Here is a 26,462-nt window from a genome sequence, read left to right on the forward strand (position 1 = left end):
CAGATGCCTCATCGCTAGCTTCAATGCACGAGCATGAACACAAAGGCACCATGCAGTGTGCTGCTTGCCAGTTTGCACACTGCACCTATTCAAGTAAATTTTGAGCTGTTGATAACATATTGGCATCTGTATTTTCTTGTATATCTTAAAAGAAGCTATTGAACTGTTTTCCAGGATAAATATGTATATACACACACATCTATACATAATGCAGCCATTAAGAAATAAGGAGGCAGAGCTTTGTAGTTTGAGCCTATGGTATGCAGCACCTCAGTTCTAGGGGAAAAGCAAAGAGGCCCTTACTGTCAGTTTCCCCCCCCAATATTAACCATTTAATGCATCCCTGAATCTGTATGAAAGTTGTATCTGATAAGGGTGTGCAATGACCACAATATTTACCTTCTATCTTTGGAAGCATCTTAATCTTTTTCAGATATGCTCTGTGGCCTTTCTATTTGAGTTGTCATTTGGGTCTGAAATCTAACCTGTTAATTCCAAAGTTCTGTCCCCCCCCCACCAAAAAAAATAAAAATAAAATAATGGGGAATCTGCAGCTTTTGTCTACCAAAAGTATACAAATTTTTCAGGCAAAGGAGACCCTCCAGAGTGGATTAAACCTGCCAAATTTCAAGCTGAGGAAGCTGAGCTTCGAAAGACCTCTGCCTGAAACTTTGGAATAGCCTCTGCCAATGAGAGTACTAGCTTATGTGAACTAGGACTCTGATGTTTAACCCATTGAAATCAGTGGGACTTAAAAATTGCCTAATTTGGCTCCTTTGTGCTCTCCATTTCCAACCATAATGCAGCCAGGAGAACTCTGAAAACACGAACCAATGAGCGTCATATTTTTAATGTGTACTTTATCATGTTCCTTTGCCACATGTCTAATGTAAATATTGCAGAGGTTCCTTGATACCTCAGGCCCAAAATGTAGCAAGTGACCTGAGGCTCAACATTCGTACTCGGGAATTTTCTTGGACCACCCTGAGACCTGCAGGTATAGGGCGGTATATAAATTCAGTAAATGATAAAGGGCTGGGCTGTGATTTCATGTAGAGTTATAATTCATTGTAAGCTGCCCATAAAATGTTATGTTATGGTATAACATAAATAATGCTGAAAATCAGTCAAAAGGGTGGGTAAACATTTGTGGCACCTTTTTTACCCCACAAAGAGCATGCTCCTCATTTTGACAACTTTGGTCATCTTCAGGGAAAGGGCAATAAAGTCCATGTGGGGCATTCAGTTGTCAAGGGAACCTGGTCACTCTCACGCCTCTGTTTTGCACTAAAACTACCAGGGCATGGAAAAATAGGGGGCACTGGTCTGGTTGCTTTGGCAATAATGAATCTTTCTTCCTCATGCATGGGACTACTTGGGTCATATTGTGTGAAAGAAATGGAAGAAAATGCACCAAGGTATGTAGAACGTGCCATGAAGAAAATTGAAAGAGGTGTGTGCAAGTTTTTCAGAGGCCTATATTGCAATCTTTCCAAAATTGCTGTATTTGTGCTGAAGATGTTCATAACTTCACACACTGACACAATTCTGCTCCTACCACTTTTGGAGCTGTAATTCTTCGACTGCCGCTCAAAGCAGAGATCTCTCAGAATACTCCAGTTTTCCTTCTTTGAACACAAATGCCCTTCTTCCATTTCTCTTTTATTTCCCCACAATGATTGAATGAAAATCACTCAAGGCAGTCATAAATTGGAAGGATATGAAGGCAAAGATCAGTAGCCTGAGATGTGGCCTGGCCAGCTAGTTTTTCTACAGAACAGCAGTGGGGGATCACACACAACCCTGACTAAAAACTTTTCTGATCCCTTCATTTCTGATCCCACCCAATGTTTGATGTCAGAAGAAGCCCTGTGCAAGGACTTCCGCTCATGCAGTGGGGCTTTCCCCCTGAAATTGGCTCTGGGATGGTCATGGGAGCCTCCAGAACATTGTGCCAGGGGGTGGAGGAGGGAATCATGCTAATCTGTCAAACTGACATGCTTGCACTGATGGGACCCTCAGAAGATCAGGCATTGAATTCATCCCCAGGACTCCTCCAGATAAACCAGTCTAGAATGAGGCTAATATTACTCTGTATAACAATCATGAATAATGTGTTGCGTTAATTAATTAATGGTCTAACATGTGCTAAGAGGCCAAACATGTGAGAAGGATATAGTTTAGCAGGACTTGCAGATCCATAGGTCCTCTTCCAGGAAGGGAAAGAATGAAGCTGAATTGTTATGCTTGAGGATATTTAGTGAAACTAATTTCCCTGTAGCCTATCATTCCCTCTAGTTAGGTACCTCATCCAGAGTCAATCAGAAGCAGTGCTAGAGTAGAACAAGTAACCTTCTGAACAGTAAAATGTTGGCCCAGGTGACTGTGTAGAAGAGAGTATATGGGCTGGTGCAGTTAAACCAGGTCTGTAACTTGAGGGGGAAAGAGGTCCCATGTGACATGTTGTTGTTTAGTCGTTTAGTCGTGTCCAACTCTTTGTGACCCCCATGGACCAGAGCACGCCAGGCACTCCTGTCTTCCGCTGCCTCCAGCAGTTTGGTCTCCCATGTGACATAAAGAGCTACAACTCCCAGAGTTCTTGCACACAGGCAGGCAGAAGGGACAGCTGGTGCAAGGCACAACACTTCATAATAAGCAGGGGCTTTTTATCCCAAGGACAATGGGAGCCAATGCTTCTGGTTGGATTTACAGACCCAAAATATGTGAGGAAATGTTTAGTTCACATACACACAACATACTGTCAGGTCTGGCTATAAGCACAACCATGGGTGTAGCCAAGGGAGGACAGGGCAGATAGCTGCCCCCCTTGATCAAGTAAAACAATAGAAATATTTCACTAACTGACCAATCACATTGGTTCTGCCCCCTCCAACAAAAGTCCTCCCCCCCCCAAAGTTCTGTCCATCCCCCAACTGAAATCCTGGCTACACCCATGAGCACAACACAGGCAGCTAGAAACTTGAGGGGATTAAAGAAAGGAAGCTAAAAGAAACCAATTAATGTTGTCACTTTTTCAAAACAAACGAAGGTCACATTCACAGCATGCATTTAAACCACTGTGATGAGACTTTAAACAGTCATGGCTTCCCCAAAGAATTCCAAGAGCTGCAGTTCGTTCAGGGTGCTGAAAGTTGTTAGGAGACCCCTATTTCCACCCCCTAGCTACAATTCTCAGAGTTCCTTGTGAAGAGATACGGACTGCTAAACTCTTGAGAATTGCAGAAATAGGCACAGTTGGTGCTCTAGCTTAAGCTGAGCGAAGACATTCCTGGTTATTGCCACTTGAAAATCTAGGACTGGCATCCAGACTGCAAACCAGTTATTTCAAGGGGGATGCCTGCTCCATCTAAAACAGACTAAATCCTTCTCCCTATCACTCAACTGACGACGAGCAGTTACTGTCTAGAATGAATTTCAGTGTGCTTGTTCGCATGCAGTCCATCACAACTGCAGCCAGTAGCTCAGGATCTGCTTCCCTGGTTTACCTTTTAAAGGAGTCAGCTCAGAAAGGGGTAAAGTAAAGGTAAAGGGACCCCTGACCATTAGGTCCAGTTGTGGCCGACTCTGGGGTTGTGGCGCTCATCTCGCTTTATTGGCCAAGGGAGCCGGCGTACAGCTTCCGGGTTATGTGGCCAGCATGACTAAGGTGAAACCAGAACAGCACACGGAAATGCCGTTTACCTTCCCACCGGAGCGGTACCTATTTATCTACTTGCTCTTCATGCTTTCGAACTGCTAGGTTGGCAGGACAGAAAGGGGTGGGGAAGGACAAATAGCCAGTCTCTTCTCTTAAGGCAAATTGTCAAACCCGGTACAGTACTTTCATACAGACTTACACAAACTGAGTACAGTGGTGCCTCGCAAGACTAAATTAATTCGTTCCGCGAGTTTTGCCGCCTTGCGATTTTTTTCGTCTTGCGAAGCACGGTGTCGGGAAAGTTTTGGAAAAGCTTCAAAAATACCAAAGTCTTTAAAAACCTCAAAAAAGGCTACCACACCGCGTTCTATGAGTTGCTCCTCGAAGTCAAGTCGCAACTGTATTAATGGTGTTAAGAAAAAGGAAACAAACTTGCAAGATGTTTCTGTCTTGCGAAGCAAGCCCATAGGGAAAATCGTCTTGTGAAGCAGCTCAAAAAACAAAAAACCCTTTCGTCTAGTGAGTTTTTGGTCTTGCGAGGCATTCGTCTTGCGAGGTACCACTGTAATTGAACAGCTTTACTTAGGAGCAAGCCACAGTGATATGGAAGTCATGTTCTTTTGCTTTGGAATTACTGTTTTAGTGTTTATGCAGAGTTAGGAGCATTTATGTAATTGTAATTGGTTAGTGCTGCTGTTGGCATCCATCTCTTCACAGGAGGAATGAGCTTTTGGGGATTAGGTCAAGCTGCTGGATAGTTGCAGCGCCTGCTGTGGCTGTAGAGACCAATGCGGGAGAGACATGTTTTGTTGCAGCTGGGGAAGAGGAAGGCATCCGGTTGTGCTGCTGCAGATGCACCATGGCTTTCTTCTCTGGCTGCTGCTGTAGATACATGACTTGACTGTCTGTCTCCAGGCACTGCAGTCATCTGCAAGGGATTCCCACATGGCTTGGTTGGTGTTGCCAGCCTTCGTGTAATGCTTGCAGACATCTTTGTAACTCAGAGTTGGTCTGCCAACTGGCCTGGTGCTGGAAGCCAGATCCCCACAGAGCACGTCCTTTGGGATTGTGCCATCTTCCATTCTGTGAACATGGCCAAGCCAGTGTAGATGTCACTGAGTCAGGAGTGTGAACATGCAGAAAGTAATTCTTTAATCAACTAAAATTCATCCAATTTAGCAACTAAGAGTCCTTTAACCAGCTGACCATGATAATAATTGCTTTATGGGCTTAGCTGCTACAAGATGTGATGGTGGCTGCTGGTTTTAAAAGGAGGTTAGCTGATCTCCATCAGTGATTATTAGCTATAGGTGGAATCCAATTGATGTTGCTCCTTTGATGGAAAGCATCCATCAGGGGACTGTGGCATACGCAATTTTGGGCAATTTCTCCTTCCTGAAGTCTCCCATGTCCCATCCTGCTCAACAATGGAGCAATTTTTGCAGCTGCATGGACAGGACAAATTGCAAAAATATTACAAAAATATATATTATTTTTGTAATATATTATTACAAAAATAACCCTTCATCGCTTCCATCAGTGGAGCAATACGCACTGGATTTCACCCAATAATATCCAAATGGACTCTTCATGTGAAGCTCAGAATACCAGTTGCTGGTGATGAACACAACAGGACAGGGGAGGCTTCTTGGGAACATCTGGCTGGCCATCATTGGAAGCCAGATACTCATCCGGAAAGATTTCATTCAGGAGTGTTCTTACACATTTCCTGCTCCATTCCCATTGGAAATTCATTCAGTTTAAGAAAGGAAACATACAGCATACGACATGTGGTTTCCCACTGCCTAACCACACAGTAATAGAAATACAGACATTTATACTAAGGTGTCTGTCACTCCTCAACAGTCACTTGGGTTTTATTTGCAGGTTACATTTTAAGGGTTTCCTTGAGTTTGTGACTTTCATGTGATCTGGAGTCTAGAATTGCATTTGGTGGCTTCCTTTATTTTCAGTGGAACTGACCTGGTTACATGTCCAGAGGCATCTTGCTGACCACCACTAGAAACAGAACAGTTAGATAGAACTTTGTCTGATCCAGCAAAACAATATTTATGTCAGCTGTTCATTAGATGCCAGGAAAGAAATAGAAAAAGAATTTAAAAGACTGCTTTCCCCAAACTTACGTATTAAAAAGAAGGCATCACTCTATGAGTAGTCCTAATATACATTGAATAACAGTACTGAGAATCTGTGTCAGGCTGTTTCATTTATTCCCCCCCACCCCGCCGCATTAATATTATCCTTGTCAAATATCCATGACAATGAAAGCATCAGCTAAATCAGCTTCAGGAACACAGAATGTGATATTGAGAAAAAGGGCTTATTTGTCAGAACGTTACCTAGACGATTAAACATTTACAAAAATAAATAAGGAAATAATAGCTCTGGCAAGCCTTATTCAATTGAAGCACAGCATGTGGATGGAGGCTTTTTGAAAACTATGCCAGGCTATGTAATTTTATCCAAAAGCGGGGAGTAGGCAAAGGAATCAAATCTTCCCTGACGGGAAAATGAAAAATGTTGTTAACAACATTGCAGGCACTCCCCACCCCACCCCCCACAAACTCCAAGCCTAAATATCATTGGAAGAACTGGAATGAGCAGAAAATAATAATTTGCTGTCATCTTTTATTTCCTGTCGCATCATAGCTGTAAGCATATATAAAAACCTGATCCAGATAAGAAACTCTTGCCCACCCTCTCCAGGTCAAACTGATTCTGTTTGTTGTTGTTGTTGCTGCTGCTGCTTTTATCTTTTCTCCCCAGATAGAAGCAGCTGTAAATCACTCATCCTTCAGAGGCTGCCTCATCAGAGTAAGTGTGGAGTAACTTGCCCTGCGGATCTGGAGCATCTCACCTCCGACATGGCAAATAGTTATTTTTAGGCGCTTGCAGTAGCATGGTGAAAAATGCCCAGCCTGTGCTTATGTGATAACTGTCACAGGGGGGAGCAATTTACAGCAGCTCCCAAATGGCAGTGGTAATGTCTAGACTAGCCCTCCCCATAGAGGTTTAGGCAAACCAAACACCCTGTTTATAATCTAATCAGAGCACCTCTGAAAGGTCACTTTCCTGCATGCAAGTGCTTCTACAGTATGCCAGGGAGTAACTATTACATTAATTCTGCCGTTCCAGGAGAAGAAAACATTATCTGGGCAATCAGATAGGCTTTATGTATTTAGGATTACAGGGCTATATGGTGGAACGCAGTCAGTTCACACATTGCACAGCAGCACCCCCAGATTTGCAACTGAGTTTGCACTCAGCGGGAAGCTGCAGCTTGTCCTAGCTGTCTGATGAGCATACCTGTGTGATGATGTTGTTTAGTCATTTAGTCGTGTCCAACTCTTTGTGACCCCATGGACCAGAGCACGCCAGGCACTCCTGTCTTCCACTGCCTCCCGCAGTTTGGTCAAACTCATGCTGGTAGCTTCGAGAACACTATCCAACCATCTCGTCCTCTGTCGTCCCCTTGTCCTTGTGCCCTCAATCTTTCCCAACATCAGGGTTTTTTCCAGGGAGTCTTCTCTTCTCAAGAGGTGGCCAAAGTATTGGAGCCTCAGCTTCAGGATCTGTCCTTCCAGTGAGCACTCAGGGCTGATTTCCTTAAGGATGGATAGGTTTGATCTTCTTGCAGTCCATGGGACTCTCAAGAGTCTCCTCCAGCACCATAATTCAAAAGCATCAATTCTTCGGTGGTCAGCCTTCTTTATGGTCCAGCTCTCACTTCCATACATCACTACTGGGAAAACCATAGCTTTAACTATACAGACCTTTGTTGGCAAGGTGATGTCTCTGCTTTTGAAGATGCTGTCTAGGTTTGTTATTGTTTGTGTGATACCTGTGTGATACCAGTAGAATATACCAGTGTGCCAGTATAATAGAAGTTTCCCAGATGCCTCTGTGACATTGACACTCGAGATATTTCAAGCATAGACTTAAAAATGTGATGTGTAAAGCACACAAAACTAACTTAAGCTTCCCCCTTCTACGGGGAGGGAGGCATTCCTGTACACTGTGTTGCCACTCACCCTCCCTGCCCCCGGAGCAGAAAAGATGAGCACCAAGGCCTTATGCAACACCCCTCTCCTTGCCAAGTTTGGAGGGGGTGGTGTTCTGGCACCTAGGTAGGAGAAGATGGGACCTCTTTGCAAAGTGTTTCTGGTACCCAGGCATCCTTGTGACATACACTGTCTATTCCCCTACTTGTCTAATCAGAGGTAAGTTCTGTTGAGCTCAGCTTCTTAGGAAGGGAGTACAGGGCTGTGTACATTCTCCCATGTATACCTCATCAGGTGAGCTCTCACCAGCAGATGGGGAAGCAGTGTACACACAGAGTTGGCCACTTTCCATATCTATCCTGTATCTATCCTGTTGATTCTTCTGAAATACTAAATTTTGATATGTCGTCCCTCCCCCTAATCCAAATTGAGAAAAAGAATCATCTAGCAGCATTGTAAGCTGGTAATGTGTGCACAGCACAAGATTGCAGTCTTTATCTCGTTGCATCTATATACAAAGCGATAGAGGGCTGCTCTGCTAACCTTGAGACTTGAAAGGTCTTTAGATAATCATGCTACAAAACAACCCTGCTTTAGTGAACGCACTATGCTGCAGTGCTTATAGTAATAAAACTAACCTTGAGATGAGCACTTACTCAGAGGAGTGAGTCTATGCAGAATATGTCAATGCAACAAACAGATACAGATTATCCTTTGAATGAGGCCAGTCAGTACACAGTGCAGGCCAAGAGGTAGAAGTTTAGAGTGCTGTATTGTACTTTATGAGCTGAACCTCCTTGAGGACAATTTAGAGCTAGTTCACATGTTGAAAATCGAGCAGTCATGTGACTATATGAAGTGGGGCCATGAGCACATCTCCAAAGATACACACAAAACCATGGTTAATTTGTATATAAACCTGTATCTATAATGTCCTGGATTTCTGCTGCAATCCTTCCATTTATTTTTTAAAGTTGTAGGTTTGAGGGTGTAACACCACTACGTTGTTAGGTTGCAAATTCATAAACAGACATTCTTCATTTGTATACGCGGGGGGGGGGGCAGAGTTATCATATTGGGCAACAATCTGCTCATCTAAGTCCTCCTCACCACTATTTAAATATTCTCTGGGTGTAGGAAGGTATTCAGCATAGCACTGTGGGAATCATTCTATCAGCAGAAGCTTTTGAGCTTGCCAGACTCTCGTCCCTGTGCAGGCTGTTCTGAGGGTTTCCCTCATTTCCTTCACCCCTCAAGCCAATTGCAGGGGTGTGTGGGGTGACAAGCCCCATGGTGCTAGTGGAAGCCTTTGTGCAGGCTTACTCCAGTGGGACCTACCCATAGTTCATAATGAAATTTAGTTCTTTCTATTTAATACACAATGCTCTTGGCTTGTTCTGTTCCTTTCCTTGCAGGTTCTCTTAATGTGGAAAACCATTATCAAATTGCCACCAACTCAAGGTAACATCACTTCTTTCCCCTTCTCATTCCACAGCATACTGCTTTTTGGTGTGCTTTTTACATGTTGGCTCAAACTTATGGGAACAGATTTTAGCATTCAGGTTGTTGGGTTTTTTTAACTTATACTGGTAAATAATGTATCTACCCTTGACATTCCTGCTCCTGTTGTGTTTTAGCAAGCAAAAGCAAAACAAAACACCAAATTGAACATGAAAGCTTTGCTGATTTCAGTGGGACCTTCATGCTTAACTTTATCTGGATCATGTGCATTATCTATTGCATCTCAAAAAATACAATAGAAAAGTACAGGAGAACCAAAGCTGCCTCCTAAGTGAAGCTGCTGTTTGAGGGGATTACAGTCCACTCTATTAAAACGATTCATCTTCTGGAAAGAAAGAGAATGGGATTTCTTGTTGAAGACTGTTGAGGAGACAATTTCCCAATAGTTCTAGCGATGTCCAAATGCAGCATGATGTGTGAATTTGTGATAATACATCCCTCTTTACAGCTTGCCATGCTGAAATCAAAGCAGCTATATGTGCTATTGCCATCTAGTGGAAAGGTAAGTTAAGAATGCAAGTGTTTGTTTAATTTTGATAGGAAGTTGATTCCTGACCATCACGAGTGATTGCATCCATTTTAACACTATCCAAAAACATAGAAACCATCATATTAACTTGTGCTCATTTCCCACCTTGTCTGTTGAAATGGTTGTTCTCTTTCTCAAAAGGTCTGCTGGGCTGGTAGGCAGGGAAAAAATGACTCCTTCTTGATAAAACTTGCTCTGTGCCATTTCTTAGGGCCAGTTCACATGTTATGTGGTAGTAGTGCTTTTTGACACAGGCACACCACTGTTTTGAGCAGCAAATCCTATAAAAATAGAAACATATTTGCAACTTTCAGTGGCCTTCCACTAAACAGCCAACTGGTGTTCCGCTGCCCATTCCTCCTTTCAGGTAACTGTGTTTGCAAACACAGGTTCTTCCTTCACACCAACCCTGGTGTATATGCAGCAGACACAGGGTTCCTCATCACACAAGAGAGGAGAGCGGGGCTGTTCTGTTGGACCTGTCCTTTCTACCATATTCCTGGAAACTTCTTCTTGCAGCCCTCAAGCTTAAGACAATATACATACCTTCCTGCCATTACACAAAGCAGCACTGAACCATTGGTCAGGGTCAGGCCTACCATCAGGCAGGCTGAGGCAACTCCCTCAGGCGGCTGAGGGGAAGTGAATGGCAGCAAGATATTGGAAGGCAGGGCAGTGTGTGCTTCACAGCCTTTCTTGCACCCCAAAAGCCAGCCTTGTGTTCTGGAATACAGGACCTAGTCCTGTTGCCAACATAGAAGTAAGAGTCCCCTGCCTGGCAGGTTGGCTTCTGTATGTGGAACTGGGGTGCGGGTGCCATCTTGTTCTTCACCTCAGGCTGCAAAATGTCTCAGGCCAGCCTTCCCATTGGTTTACATTTAAACAAACAAAAGAAATGGATCACTGAATTTATTTATTTAAAATGGCACTCTCTCTGCCAATTCTTGCTTCTTCACTGCTTCATGTGGAAGTGAATTCCATAGTTTAACTATGTGCTGTGTGAAAAAGCATTTTGTTTTGTCTGTCCTGAATCTTCCAGCAGGCAGCTTCATTGGATGTTCCTGAGTTCTAGCATTAGGTGAAAGGGAGAGAGAAAATTCTGCACACTAGGTATTATATACCTATATCCCGGCCACTCTTGTTTGTATGTTTTCCAAAAGAAAAAGTCCCAAATGTTATAACTGTTCCTCACAGAGGAGTTGCTCCAGCTCCCTGTTCATTTTAGCTACACTTTTTTAAAAAAACTTTCTCCCATGTCTATTATATCCTTTTTGAGGTGAGGTAACCAGAACCGTACATGGCATTGGTTTTATTTTCCCCAGCACTGAATTTGTCTTTTTCACAACTGACACACATTGGGGTAACATCTTCATCTAGCTATCCATTGTGACCTAAGGTCTTGTTCCTGGTCGGTCATGGCCAGTTCAGAAACCATATAAGAAATTAATATTTTTTCTCTCCAGTTCACTTGCTTACACTGAATTGTGTTTGACATTTTACTGCCCAGTTTGGAGAGATCCTTTTGGAGCCCTTTCTATTTCCCACTACCTTGATATCATCAGCAACTTGGCTACCTCAGTGCTCATCCCTCAACCTGATCATTAATTAAGGCATTAAAAAGCACAGGTCTCAATGCCATTCCAGAAAATTCCACTTTCTGCATCTCTACACTGAGAGAATTGTCCACTTATTCTTACTCTCTGCTTCCTGTTTTTCAACCACTTACTGTTCCATAAGGGTCTTCTCTTCTTATTCCTTGATTCCACCTCATGCCTGTAAAGTCAGAAAAGGATTGAGAAACAACTTTGTAAAACTTAGATTATATATTATTTTACTTTGCTGAAGGGGAAACGAAATCTGTACTGAACCTTTGGAATGGAGAGACAAATAATAAACGAGCTGCTTGGTGCTCAAGAGCCGCTGGAACTTGATAAAAGTGCTGTGGATGCCAGCACAAAATGGCTGCCATGGGCAACAAAAAAGAAAAGGGTGATGGTACTTTCTAATCATGAGTACCATCACGAAATAGCACTGTACACATATGCAAGCACACCCACCACCACTTTGTGTGGAGATAAAAGTCAAACTTCTGGTACTTTTGATAAACCTACCTTGACATCTATCACTCTGTAGATCTAGACTAGGTCAGGGGTGTAGCTAGCTGTTCCAGCACCCAGAGCAGCAGGGACGAGGGGTGCGAGTCGCCCAGGGGGACGGCCCACAGAGTCTTCCTGGTGGACACAAACCCCACGCTGCCATTTCAGGCAGAGCGGGGCTCCGAGCCACTGCGTCACACCCATGAGAGACACGTGGCTCGGGCACGCTGCAGGCCAGGCCCCGTGGTAAGTGTCCCCCCCCCCACGGTGTGCCATTTTGTCACCCCCTCAGGGATGACCGCATGCCCCTTCCTACACCCCTGTACTAGGTTACCCTTTCCATGACCCATTTTGCCCCAAGACTCTGTGAATTGGAGCAGCTTGAAATGCCAGATTTATGTTTTCAGGTAGGTGTAAATAATGTATCTTGAATCTGATGTGAGTTGAACAAAAGCCAGTCAATACTCTGTGCTGCGAGTCATACAGTGCCATTTAATCATTGATTTAAATTGGGAACGCTGTTTAAATATCAGTGACAATATGGCTATAAAAGTGTGCAACACAATATGGCTATTAAATTAAAAGGAGATGAGTTATGGTAACCTTAACATTTGTGTTTTCTAATGTTTAAATGTTTACAATAGCAACCTAAAAGGAATCCAATCTACCAGCACAGCTGGCATTTTTCAACTAGCATTCTGAATGTATTTGCTTCCATTGCTAAGATGAAGTATGCACTTTTTAAGTGCAGTCTGTATTTAATTTAGGACACATTTCAAGAATAGTGGAATAGTTTGTATGTCACTCTTGCTCTAGTTTCTTGCTTCATAAAACTATCAGGACTTCTGGTCACATATAGACAGTAAATTTGGGTTAGAATATGACATTTTGATCTAAAGCGGCTTGGACCAATGTTTCCCTAGGTTAAAAAGCTTTGAGCAAACCAAGGGCAAAACAAGAATTACTAAACAAAATTACTTATTGAGGAAAATGTAATTCCAGGCACATCAAAGGAAAGTTAATTTGTTCCAGCTAGTTCCATCTGTAATTTCTGTAGTATAGGAAGCATCCATATGCATTTATTAACCGTTCACAGATAAAGTGAGGGGAAGTGGTATTAACAACAAAAAATGAAACTGCTTGGGTGACTGACAAAAATCCTCTCTCCCCACTATTTCTGCAAGAGCTTTTCTTCCTGCCCAGCTCCAACATCAGCAGCTAGCCATGTCTGGAGAAAAATAGCTTGACGGAGCACAAGAAGTGTCTCCTTGCAACCAAACATGCTATTTCATTTTTAAATCTTTTTTTAAAGGGGCTTCCATTTGCATGTGAATGCAGCAATGGATGCAATCTTGTATGTGACTAGTGACTACTCAAAAGTAAATCTCATTGGGATTGATGGGATTTACTTCCAGATGTGAGTATAGGATTGCATGTGGCTGTCCTGCCATGTCTTGTTTGTCTCACAGTTTTCATCTCACAGTAAAAAAAAAATGTAGAAAAATAAATTCGTTTATTCCACTTTTTCAACTTCTGCTTCTTTCTTCAGACATGTGAACAGAGAATGGTTTCAAGTGCTTAGTTTACTGACTTGTTAAGGGAATCAACTGGTGAGACAAATTATTGTGGCTTTCCCCCTGGCCCTTTTAAATTCTTTCTTAGAATGTGTTTTTCCAACATGATCTCATAAAAAATTATGGTAAGCTAAAACTGATCTAATATCTCTTGCTTGTAAAAAGTGTTTGTGTGTTGGCCAAGTTAATTAACACTTTATTGCTAGTGTGGTAGACACTGATTTGCTGTGTTCGTATGTAATGTAGGAGGCATAATTATATACAAATCAGAAGTTGTTAAGAAGAAAAGAATGTTCAACAGACTCTGTTACCAGACACATCATCTGTTAATCCCCCTCAACACCTTTTCTCCATGGCTTCCAAGACACAGTTCGAACACAGTGGGCTCTGAGGCGTAAGGAGCAGCTCAAAGTGGCTAAGGCAGGCAAGTGCCCACAGTCCAGTTCACTATCTGATCAGGTGGGGCTCGCTAGCTCTAGGAGGAGGGGTGTGATTCTTCAGCTGGAGTAGGCTGGGAGCAGGTGAGGGTCACATGCCTCATCAAGCACAGATGCTACAATCAGAATGCAAGGTATAAGAAGAAAGCAGAGCTGAGGTGCTGTGTCAGGTTGGTTGGACCACAGCTTGGTTGTTCCAGGGAGCTCTTCTCGACTGTGCTCATGCGGGACTGACCTCCAGGTGCCTTGACCTCTGGGTTGGCTGCAGAGGCAGGAACCTGGTCTGACTTTCGAGTTTGAACTTGTGGCCTCCATGCTAGCATCTGCTGTGGGATCATGCAGCCCAGCAGGACTTGCCGCCAGGTACCCAGGTGCCGGAGAGGGTTCCTCCGCCACTGCTGGGAGGAGGTGGTGTTGGAAGTGGAAGAGGGGGAACAGGGTTTAGTGAGCAGGAAGAGACTGTGGCAGAGGGCAGTCCAGAAGCGGAGGCTGGAGAAGAGTCAGGGCAGGCTGCTGAAGAAGCCAGGGTGTCTCCCCCTCTTGCTGTGACTAGTTCCCCTCCTGGGGTCTCCCAGAGGATGAATAAAGAGGGTGGAGCAAAGAGAGACAATATGAAGGAGACTCAGGTTGCTTGGGAAAGACCCCTAGAGAGTGGTAGGAAGGCAGGGACCTTCATTACTTATAATTGCCTTATTGGGGCAAGATCTACTGCAGGCATAGGCAAACTTGGCCCTCCAGATGTTTTGGGACTACAACTCCCACCATCCCTAGCTAACAGGACCAGTGGTCAGGGATGATGGGCGTTGTAGTCCCAAAACATCTGGAGGGCTGAGTTTGCCTATGCCTGATCTGCTGGGAAGAGTTGCTATGATCACTAGGCCTGTGCTGTTTGGGTTTCCTTGACTAAAGAGTTAACTTCACTGACATCTGGTGTTTATTGCTGACCTGCTCCTGACTTTGGCTTCTGACAGGTGTTGTATGGAAGATGAAAATATATGAGGTGTGGTGTTACTTATGTGGTTGCGTAAAGGAGGAAAGGTTATTCGGGTTGTGTGGTTAATGGCTGCACAATTATGTGCTTTGGGGAACAAAGTCAGGTGTTGGCATGCAAGTCCTGGATTGAGGTCCCTGCACCCAGGAATTGGGCAGATTACTTGTCCTAGACAGGGTTGCACTCTGTTTGAAATTGCAGCTATGTAATGTGGAAGATGCTCCTTGCCTTGAACTGTTATCATTGGAATCCTAGTGGCCACAGTGGCTTGGAGACCTTTTAGCAGCTTTGGCTGGTGCACCAATGATGGGTGTTCCCTGGACAGGGATAGCCTTGCTACAGTGACATATGCAATGATAACCTCATGACTGGATTACAGGAATGTTTTGTATGCAGGGCTGCTTTTAACATTGGTGTGGAAGCCTCAGCCAATGCAGAATGTGGCAGCTAGATAGCTGAATGAAGTGTCCCACCATGAGCATTTAATACCTTTTACAAGAGAACTGGCCCAGCTGCCTATTTGCTACAAGGCAAACTTAAGGTATTGACCTATAAGGGACCAGGTTTTCTGAGGGAATGCCTCCTCCCCTATACCTTATTCACCTGGTCATGCAGATCTTTTGCTGAGACTTTCCTGCTGATACCACAGCCTGTAGAGGTTCATCTCAGTTACTGGAAGGGTTTTTGTCACTTGTGGCACCCCCTCTTGTGCAATTCCCCTCTCTGAAACAAGGCAGGCACCAACAGTGAAACCTTCCCAGCTCATTAAAGTATGTCTGTTGTGATGTATGTTTTGAAGCAACTCTTGTCCTGACTTTAAAAATGCTGTTCAATTTCTTGCTTGAGTGCATTTTTAGTGCATTTTATTGTGAATTTTTTCATGACAGGTGGTATAAAAATATTTTAAATTAAGTAAGTAAGTGACTACTATATTTGTGCTTGGGCTCCACCACCCCTCTAGAGCAGAGGTTCCAAAACTGTGGCCCCTGGACCACCAATGGCCCATGACCTTCATTCATGTGGTCCATTACGTGTCTGGGGATTTGATGTTGGAGATGGCACATCCATACATAGGATTTCTATATTTTTATTGCTTCTTTTATTTCTTATATTGTATTCTATTGTGTCACAATTTGAATTCTACGTGGCAGCTTTTTGAAGGAGAGGATCTAAAGTTCTTTAGTTGTGTGGTTCTTTGGATCTTTGCAAACGTTAGCAACTTTCTCAGAAATTATTAGACAGGGAAAGCATATGCTTTAAGTGCCAAGAAAAATAAATAAATCCCAGAAGAAAAACAAGATACCATGTACAATTTCACAGCATACATAACATTTATTTTCATAAATGCTATTGAATCTGCAATCTATTAGACAAAATACAATTAAAAGCAATCTTTTAAATGTGTAACAGTTGATACACTTGATTACAGACAATAACGTATGCACAGGACTGAACACCAATTAATGTTAAATGATAATCAGCATTCTTTGGATGATGGAATACCTGCAGTTCTGAAGTTATTAACTCACAGTATTTCCAATGCCAGATGAAAACAGAACAGCTTATCTTCCGACATAACATTAGATTGAAATATGCATTTCAATACAATTTTCTAATCTGAAGGATTTTGCTGATTTACAATTGATTTTATATTTGTATTGAATTAAGAACACACATACACACAACAGCAGTTACCGCATGGTGTTTGCTTGTTCAGTGCAGTGGGCTAATGCTCATTGATTATACCCCACCCAGTGCACAGGAGGGAATTCAAGTTCAAAGACTTAGACCCCAAACTTTTGATTTTATAAAATGGCTTGCAAAATTATGGAGGTTGAGTTTACTGAGTGTCTGTTTTGGCAACATGTTGCCACTTAACTGGTAAGGAAATTCCATTTTTATATATATAAAGGATGTTGAGGTTTTATATTCTGTAGTGTATATTTAAAGGACATTTTCAGACAGAAAACTGAACTTTCTGTTTTTTAAAAAAGTTCAGTATGCAGCGAATTCAAAACCAATATAGATTTCTGACTACTGAAATAAAAACATCACTTTTAAAATAAACTATTTAGTTAGCTGTGCTAGTGTTGGCATGGAACAAAACATTCATGAAAAGAATATAAGGAAGATTTATTTGGAAAGCAACAACATTAAAAGTACGTGAATTACACTGATCAAGTGCCATTTATCTTAATATCCATGCAAGCTGTATTGATTAACAAATTTATCCTGCTGTGAGCCTTCTATAAAAACCTCTTCTAAATGCAATCATCATACATAATCAAAGACATCATAGAATCTCTTGCACCTCCACCCGTAGAATCAATAGAAGCACTTTCCAGGCCTAGATTTCTCATGAGAAATAGATTACACACATATAAGATAAGGAGGGGACTGGGAGATTAATGGGGTGGAAGGCAGAACATACGAGCTCTCGTTCCTGACTACGTGGCCTGGCCAGTTTTGTGCCTTTTTGAGAGCCTTCTAACAAAATTGGGTATTTTCCTCCGAAACCACAGAAGTTAAAAACTTTTGTTCTATCTTTGAAAAAGTAGGTTCTCTGGCTTGTCCCTTTAGCCAGTCTTAATATCTAGCTGTACCTTGGTGCATGGAATTAACACCACACTTGACAGAATTGGATTCACCCCAATACGTTTCACGTATGTTACTTCTTAGATTAACTGACTGCAGGATCTGTCAAAAGAGGCAAGACCACAACACATTTTATACTGGTGGCAAACTGCTCACTTAGGTATAGGCTTTCCTCTAAAAGGCAGTCAGCAAAAAAGAACAGCACAATGGTCAAAGAACATAGAAAAAAGGGACCCTCCTAGAAGTAATGGAGGAGAGAATGGTCCAGTCCAGATGCCTGGCACCTCCCAAGCTAACTTGCCTGCAGGTTTGCTAGTGTTCAATGAGACCAGAATGGAGGAGGGGGAAGCGGAGTTGGAAACAGATAAAATTATGTTCCCCGTGGCAGTTTTATAGCACTCCAAGGCAGTAGTTTTTGCTTTGGTCTTGCTTATCTGGCCCATCAGACTACATGCTTTTAAGAATACTGGTCCAATAGAGAAATGAGGTAATTTCAATGCTGCCCTTACATTTTTATCATGTTCTATAAAATGCATTCTGACCCTAGTATTAAAAATATAGCCCCGTTCACCCTAAAACACTCCTTATTTTAACAATAATCTAGGGAACAAACCCTATGTAGACTAGGAATTTATAACAACTAATGCCTCTATTTTGCCCAATTTTTAAAAAGTCTATATTTTATACAGAAATAAACCTGTTTATATATATTTCTCTATATTTTTCAGATGCAATAAATACTAGATATAATCTGTAGAATCTATAGGTGATAATTCTCTATTAGAAATATAAGACAGAATCCATTTTTATAGGACAAGTAGTGCTTGGGTATGGAAATAATTAAACTACCGTATTTTTCGCTCCACAAGACGCACCAGACCACAAGACGCACCTAGTTTTTGGAGGAGGAAAACAAGAAAAAAAATATTCTGAATCTCAGAAGCCAGAACAGCAAGAGGGATCGCTGTGCAGTGAAAGTAGCAATCCCTCTTGCTGTTCTGGCTTCTGGGATAGCTGCACAGCATGCATTCGCTCCATAAGACACACACACATTTCCCCTTACTTTTTAGGAGGGAAAAAGTGAGTCATAGAACAAAAAATACGGTATTTTTCATGTTTATAGGTGTCCCTGTATAATTGTAGAAACTGCTCTTCAATTAAAACAAATACTTGCTACGAAACATACACGAGCTTACCAGTTTAGTTACTTTTGCAAAATCAAAGCAATGGCCTTCATGACCCCAGGTGTCAATCACTTGTGTTTTTGAGGATGGAATCAGCTGTCATTTACCCCCAAGATACTTTGCTGGTTCCATTCTCAAATAAGCACTCTGGAATTTCAACAAAAGACACATCTAAGGAATAATTAATCTCGCTTCCTGAAAGGCTGAATTTATTCTACAAAGAAAGTGCTACCAGCAACATTATTATCGGTGGATTTTACTTAAAAACTAGGCTAGGTATTCAAGCAGATTCTCCTGTTCCAAGTTATGAAAAGGGGAAGCCCTGTGACCATAAAGGTCAATTTGCCATGTGCATAGAGCTATAAATCCACAGCCTGACAACCTGATCTAACAAGGGACCATATCCAATTAGGAGGTTAAAAAGGAACCTCACATGCATATGGGTGCTGCATATATGGTTTCTTCACCAATCTAGCTGCCAGAGCTTTTTGGAAAGAGGCAATCATGTTTAGAAGGGCGAGTTGAGAGGGCTACATTTCACCAACGTTTGGTGTGACAGTTGTTTTTCTGACTGGGCTCCATGTGTATAGCTCTGGTTACTGCTACACATGCGTAGCTAGATCAGGAATACAACTACCTTCCCATTTCTCAGTATGACATAAGCTTCTACACCTTCAAGAAGAAAGCTTGCAAAACATTGGTAAGATACGTAAATATAACCACTATTAGTACCTGCATGATTAACAATAAATAATCTAGCATTCCACAAATTACAGGGGATGTTTCAGTCCTTGTCAGAAAGCTGCTTTCTAATTAAATAATGGTTCTAATATGTAACATGTACATCACTGTAGAAAAGACTAGGTAGCTTTTTTTGCCAAAACATTTGGTCTTTATTTAGGTGAGGGGCTGTCTTCTTGGTTAAATATTCAACATTTTGTTCATTCATTCAATGGAAATGCTTATATTATACAGAGTCCAGCATTTTCTTCTTAGCATAAGTAACTATTAAGCTTCCTCTAAAAATGACAAGACATGCCTAATGTTTCACATTGCTTAAATTCATCAGTTACTCCCAGTGCTATTTTTCTAGAAAAAGAGGTGCTCACCACGAGCACCTCCTTCCTTCTCTTAGAATGGCAATGGTGCCCACCTGAGTTCCAGCGAGTTCCGGATGAAAAAAGCCCTGGTTACACCCCCTATTTATGGAATTCCATTTATTTTTTAACACACAACTGAGTGAAACCCATTGTTTCTATTTATACAAATCTAACTGATGTGAAATGATAATATAACGATGTAGCAGCTAAAGACTATCTAGAAATTCAACAAAGCAAAATTAGTATCAGAAGTCTAGGACTTTTTTGCATTTTGTTTCTTTGAAAGGGGTAATCTAGATATTTTTGCTTTGGTGTAATTTTTTCCTTTTGCTCAGCATAGCTATAAGGTAGATATCCAATGCCCACTTAATGACTTCAAGGGATGGGGAATTTTCTGTTTTCCTTGGCAGCCACTGACTTCAATAGTCCTTTGCTTTTGCTTTTAACTTTGATTCTCTAACAGAAGCCACTAGGCACATGGCATTTTGCCTGGAACCTGTGCGCAAGATGAAACATGCTGCAGTTCAAGGGGACCAAACCAAACTGAACCAGAATCTATAGCCAAATACCCATTTAGAAAAAATATATTTCAGCAAGCTGGAACAATACCTACAATCTCTTTGTTATCCTGAACTTTAAAAAGAAAACTAATAACTGGTTCAAAGGGCAATGAAGCTGGTAACTGGTAGTTGGTTAACCAAAAGCTGGAGGACACTAACCATGGAGAGGCATTTCCTAGGAACGCACTGAAGAAGAAGAAAGGAGCGGGAGAAACAGGAGAGGGTTCTGGGTAAATTTAATAACTTTCTAGTCCATCCATTCTCCTGTCTCCCTAATTCACTTTGATCCCCTAATAGCAACTGGTCCCGTCCCCCCAAACAAGGACATATAAAAAGCTAATACTGCTAAACAGAACTTTCATTTAAAAATATATGGCTCCCTTGAGCGTCAGCAGCCATATTTCCTATGAATCAATTCCTTTTTTCAATTAATGTGCTGTTAAAAGCAAAGAAACAGGTTAATAAAAGTTGGTAACTTTAGTATCGGGCAGTTAGCCTATCACAACGTGAAGTGACAGTCTCAGACTAGCTAGATAAACATGAAACTACAGAATTGTGTTGTCATTAAATAGGGGGAAAGGGGTTATGTTCCTTTTAAAAATTAATTCTGCAGATAAAGAGTAGAATTTTGGCAGATACTGATTCTCTCTTGCTGCAGCAGCCCTATGCTGGGAGGTTAATCTGCTAAAATTATCCCTTCTATGAAAATACGACCCTGCCCCATATTTAATCCAGCGATGCAATGGAAGAGTTGCTTCGTGTTTATCCAGAGTCAAGTGCTTTCCGATATTACCAAATTAGCCCATAACAACTCTATTTTGAGTAAAAAGCTACTATTTTGAGTAAAAAGCTACTATTTTGAGTAAAAAGCGACAAAGAAAGGGCAATTATGTGATTGCAGAAGGCACCATATCCTGAAAACACTGTGCTGTTCACAAAGGAGCAGGTCCCTCTCCTTGGTTTTAATGAAAATTACAGTATTTTTCGCTCCATAGGGCGCACTGGACCATAGGGCCCACCTAGTTTTTAGGGGGGGAATAAAGGGGGTAATTATTCTCCCCCCCCCAGCCCCAAAGAGCAAAGAAGCCAAGACTGCTGTCTTGGCTTCCTCTTTAGCCATGCACAACCTCTCCAGCTGGGAGAAGCTGCGTGCGGCTTTGTTTTAAACCGCGGGGCTGGGACGGGGGAAGCCCAAGCTTCCCCCAACCCCAGCCCCCAGAACAGGTTGCTTTCCGCAAGCCTTCTGAGCCCAGCAGGAACTCCTGCTGGGCTCCAAAGGATTGCAGATAGCTGCCTGAGGCCTGGGGAGCACAGCGGCAGTTGGCGCTGCGCTCCCTGGGCTTCAGGCTGCTATCCGCAAGCCTTCGGAGCGCTCCGAAGGCTTGCGGATAGTTGCCTGAAGCCTGGAGAGCGAGAGGGGTTGGTGCACACCAACCCCTCTCGCTCTCTAGGCTTCAGCGAAAGCCTGCATTCGCTCCATAGCATGCACACACATTTCCCCTTCATTTTTGGAGAGGGAAAAGTGTGTCCTATAGGGCGAAAAATACGGTACTTTCACGTAGCTACCTTTAGAGTTGCAGCCAGCAGGTTAATGTTGCAGTGGGAAAAGACACTGTTATCAATCATGTGAGGTGCATCATCTAATGCCTGTGGGATGGATCAAGAGTTCCCATGAACAGAACATTGCTTACAGGATGCTGTTGCTGGAAGAAGCGGGGAGAAAGGGCTATTTTGGTCAATTTTCTCTCCTCTCTCTTCTGGAGGGTTGGAGGACCCCCAGAAACAGAATGGCAGGTGGCATGGGAGGCTATAGCAAGAATAGCCGCCTTGCCTTTCTCTGGTAGCAGCTTCAGCTAGCTCTCACCTCCTTTTGCACAGTAAATCCTGATCCAGTGTATAATGCCTGCCAATATAATTAGAGGGTTAATATTCATGGTGGTGTTTTTTTTAAATGTAAAAATAATTAAAGATGCAAAGGAAGGCAAGGTTCCTAGATAAGATCCTATATGTGAACCTAACTTCAAGTGGTGAAGCATCTCAACCAGAAGGGAGAAAAGTTGTACCTGCTGACCCTCTTTTACAGAACTCTTAGGTGCATTTGTATCTGGTTACCCTAAAAGCCACTATCAGATAATTCAGACGTGTCTATTTTTTGTGCAGTGATTACGCTGTTTGTATGCACCCTCATGTGGCGAAAAATGGTATGTAACCTATCATATACATATGCATATCTCAAATGAGTTTTACCTGGATACATTATGCCCCTCCCCACCCCCCATTCTCACCACACAAGGCAGAAGTGATGGTCAACCGACAAAACTGATGAGATGGTCACCTCGTGGCACCTTTACTAACATGAAGATGATGATTGGCCCCTGGGCTACTGAATCTCTAAAGGCAACCGATCAACATCAGGAAGGCAACAGGCATGTCCTTATACAATATTAACCCCTTTACTTGCATTACAAAAAAAACAAATCAAATGTGAACTAACTAAAGGAGTCACACCACCTCTTCACTAAGCATAAGAAATATTTAAAATCAGAGCCATACGGTATAAGATAGGTACGGGATGTTATTTTACGTTTAGGTTTTATCATTTTGGTAGAGACAAATAAAAAATAAATAAAAGTAAGCTACTTTCCCCTCAATGTTCAGTACAAAGTAAGCATGGGACAAATTGCAGCACAAATTATTGGTGCTGATCCTAAATTTAAAATGTTTGTATTTTAACAGGATTTGGCAAATAATACATACCAAAAAAAATCACAAGTTCTTCTGTATACAGTATATAGTTGTATTATCCTGTTAAAATCAAAAATCCAAAAAAGTTCATTTTAGCCTTAGTAATAATAATAATGCAAGAGAACCTGATTTTCATAAAATGTTCAACATTTCTCATTCATTTTAGATCTCCAAAGGCCAAGGTATGCAAAAATAATTCTTTCTTTGAACAACCTTTACCTTTGCTTCTGTCACCAAAGCTGCTTCTTACTTGTATACCAATTACATCATTTTATGTTTCGTTTCAATTATGTACACAAAGCTTATGTCAATATCCTGGCAGGGCTGATTCCACCTGGATTCTAGCCCAGAAGCCCACTGCATTGACTTTCTATGTGCTTTGTTGCAAAAGAGTTTCCATACTGAAACTGTCTACATACTTCGTACCACAGCGTTTGCAACTAGGCAAGAGTATCACATTGTAAAAAATACTACATGTTGCAGGTTATTTTAAATGCACTGTAGTTAAAGGAAAGCTGCATGATCTGCGAGCTTGTAAGGAATGAAAGATGATGAGGAATGTATGCACAGAGAACACATACCTGGACCCTTATAAGCCACGTCAGTCAAATTATGAAGCTCAGTTTCATAGTTCAGTTTGCATCACGCCACCTATGGTGTCTGTCTCTCTTACATTCTCCATGATCTTTGTAATAGTCCTCATACATCTCATTAGGAATACAATGGATCCTTTCTTTGAAATAAATATTCAATAAACACAGACAGAGAAAATGTCCTGCAGCTCAATCCACAACTTAACTAAACTGAAGCATTTCGATCTGATTGATTCTATGGAACAACTGAGCATCTACTTCTTAAAAGCAGCAGTTTGCACCAGAATCTAAAATGACACCCGGGGGACAGGGGAGAGTCCCTGGCTACCTTGATATATGGGAGCAACACAGTTCTGCTGCTAGTCCAGCTTGTCTTGATGAAGAGCTAAGCACATTGAGAAAGGACTATCCTCTTTCTGGGCTGATTATGTCCTTTGTGTAGCATAGCTGAGTAATGTATAGAAAGCAGCAGCAGCTGCTGAAGCACCAGAGACAGCAGGCATACCTATTCTTTGGCTTAGAGAGGATCCCGCAGAAGAAGATAGCACATTCACCATGTAGTAGTGCACAGACCTATGTCATGTGATCTTCTTGGTTATTGCGACAGCATAGCTCATAGGAAGAGGCTGGCATTTCTATCAAAATCAGTTTGTTCCTCTTAACCTGGATGTGGGATCAGGCTTTCTTGCTTGCTCTCCAAGAAATCAAGAGCTAGTAAAAACAAAGGAATATGCATCTTCCAGCAGAGGTTCACTTCATAATATTTTGGACTGCAGACAAGATCTAATTTAAAACATTTTTTTGTGCAAAACAAACGTAGCAAGAATATGGAACATGTGAAGGAAGTATAGTACACAAGTAAAAGAACGATTGCAAAACAGGAGTGGCTGTTGGGTTGGTTGGTTCCTTACTTAGCCACCTGTGGGATCCCAAGGGACTTCTTCATTCCAAGTTTCTGTATTTGGTGAACAGATTGTACAGCACCCTCAGAGTTGACTTTAAGTCGCAGTTTACGATGTCTAGAAAAAAAGAGGGAAGAAATGCTGAGCTTTTAATGACCTTGGTGAACAAATAAAACAGCCCGTATTTGGAAGACGCATCATCATGCATCTGCCTCTATAGGCAAATACTGCAGTCATGTATGAGCTGGGCTGCTTTGGTCAACTTTAATAGGATTTTAGCAACAGTATTGTCAGAGCTGCTTCAAGATCCTAGCTCACAGAGGATCACGCTAGCCAGCGGTCATTAAGTAAAAGTCTTTATTGAATTACAGTTTCCATTCTCACGCTGCTGTCTGCAACTCTACGTCTACTAGCTAGATCGGCGAGGCTCCGTCTGAGTCTCCGCCCCGTGCGCACCAACTTAATATCCTAGCCTTGCTCCACCTTTTCCTCCTGACTGTCCTCCTCTGGGTCCCTCTACCCCCCGGGGCTTCTTCCTTCCGGGATTCTTCTGACGCTGACCCGGACCCTTCTGCCTCCTTGCGCCGGGCTTTAGGACCTGGTTCCCTTTCGGGGCTGCTCACTGCGCCGCCTTCCTCTGCATTTGAACTTGGCGCGCGCGCCCAACCTTCCACTTTCCTCTTAACCGTTTCTTCGCTCCCCGATGGAGGTGTGGCCACTCCTGACTCATGCCCTCCCTCCTGTGGTGAGCTGCCAGCGCTTCCCCCCTGGCTCCTTTCCTCTTCCCTGCTTCCTGGCGGTGACGCTGGTCCCGACTTCCAGCTGCTCCCCCCTGAGTCTCCTCTGGCTCTATCTTCCTGGGGTGCCTCCCTAGACTCCCCCCTTGCCCTGGCCACTGGTGCTCCTTTCTGTGAATCCTCTGATTCACTGGAAAGACTGGGAGATCTCGGGTCGTCGTCATCACTCATCCTTTCCTCTGTCTCCTCCCCTTCGCTCTCTGTTTCCTCCCTTGCCCGTGCCTCTGCACCTAAACCCCTGACAAGTATGCTCAAAACCAGACACAAGTGCATTCATTTAAGAACAGGCCTGTACCAAACTTTTGACCAACCAAGCTGAATGTAGCCAACCCTCTATCTAGTTATAGCTCACAAGCAGCTGACAGAACGTTGTTTTTAGAGCCTACCTGGGCCTCCAAAAAGATGGGCTTGTGAAGCACCTGGCAGGTAACAAGAAAGGGTTGGTGAACTGTGCTTGGCTTGGTGGGTCACAAGTTGTGCAGTGCAGGCCTGAGTCAGACCTTCAGCTGTAACTGAACATTATGGGCTCTTTTTCAGTATTGTGACTGAGAAACGCAGTTCAGGTCTTTGTCCTTAGTAATAACCATCTGATTCGTGAGAATGGTAATTTTATCTCAAGGGAAATACGCAAAGCCTACTTTTGTTAAGTACTCCTCCAGATTGAACATACCATTCATTTTAATAAGTTTCAACAGAACATGAAATCCTAATTTTTTCTTGGAATTTTCTAAGGCTCTAAAATATACATGATTTATGTATTCCGAACAGCAAAGTAAAATTTTCCCATTGCTCTTTAGTTGTACAAACTGTAAATGTCCACAGTGTAGCTTTTGGTTATACCATACGTTTGCATATTTATGAAAACTGCTGGCCTATTGCAAATTATTTGCACAATCAGAGTGATGGAGATAGCTAAATGACAAATAAATGAAATTACTAGCATCCGAAACCCATTATGCTACATAGGTCTTTATAGGATCCAGACTGGGGGACCATTTGGTAAGCTGGCAAGTCTAATTATACGATAACATTTTTATTACACAATTCAGTTGGTTTAGGGGCTATCACGGAGCAATAAAGCCCCACAAATACCTTGGTGATTTGAATATTAATATTCCATAGCAGGATCATCTTGGGTGTATTTTTATTTGTTTATTT

At 42.4% G+C, this 26,462-nt stretch overlaps 1 protein-coding gene across 1 annotated transcript in view; it reads right to left on the reverse strand.

The window, feature by feature from the left end:
- Positions 1–21,819: 21,819 nt before the first annotated feature.
- PARVA (parvin alpha) overlaps positions 21,820–26,462 on the reverse strand; it is a 74,175-nt gene continuing 69,532 nt past the window's right edge. The window contains exon 13 of the mRNA XM_081198705.1: positions 21,820–24,624. Within this exon, the coding sequence (XP_081054831.1) occupies positions 24,548–24,624 (77 nt within the window). The 3' untranslated portion in view covers positions 21,820–24,547. The remainder of the gene's footprint in view (positions 24,625–26,462) is intronic.

This window comes from Podarcis bocagei, assembly GCF_964188305.1.
Source record: "Podarcis bocagei genome assembly, chromosome: 1".
Taxonomy (NCBI): Eukaryota; Metazoa; Chordata; class Lepidosauria; order Squamata; family Lacertidae; genus Podarcis; species Podarcis bocagei.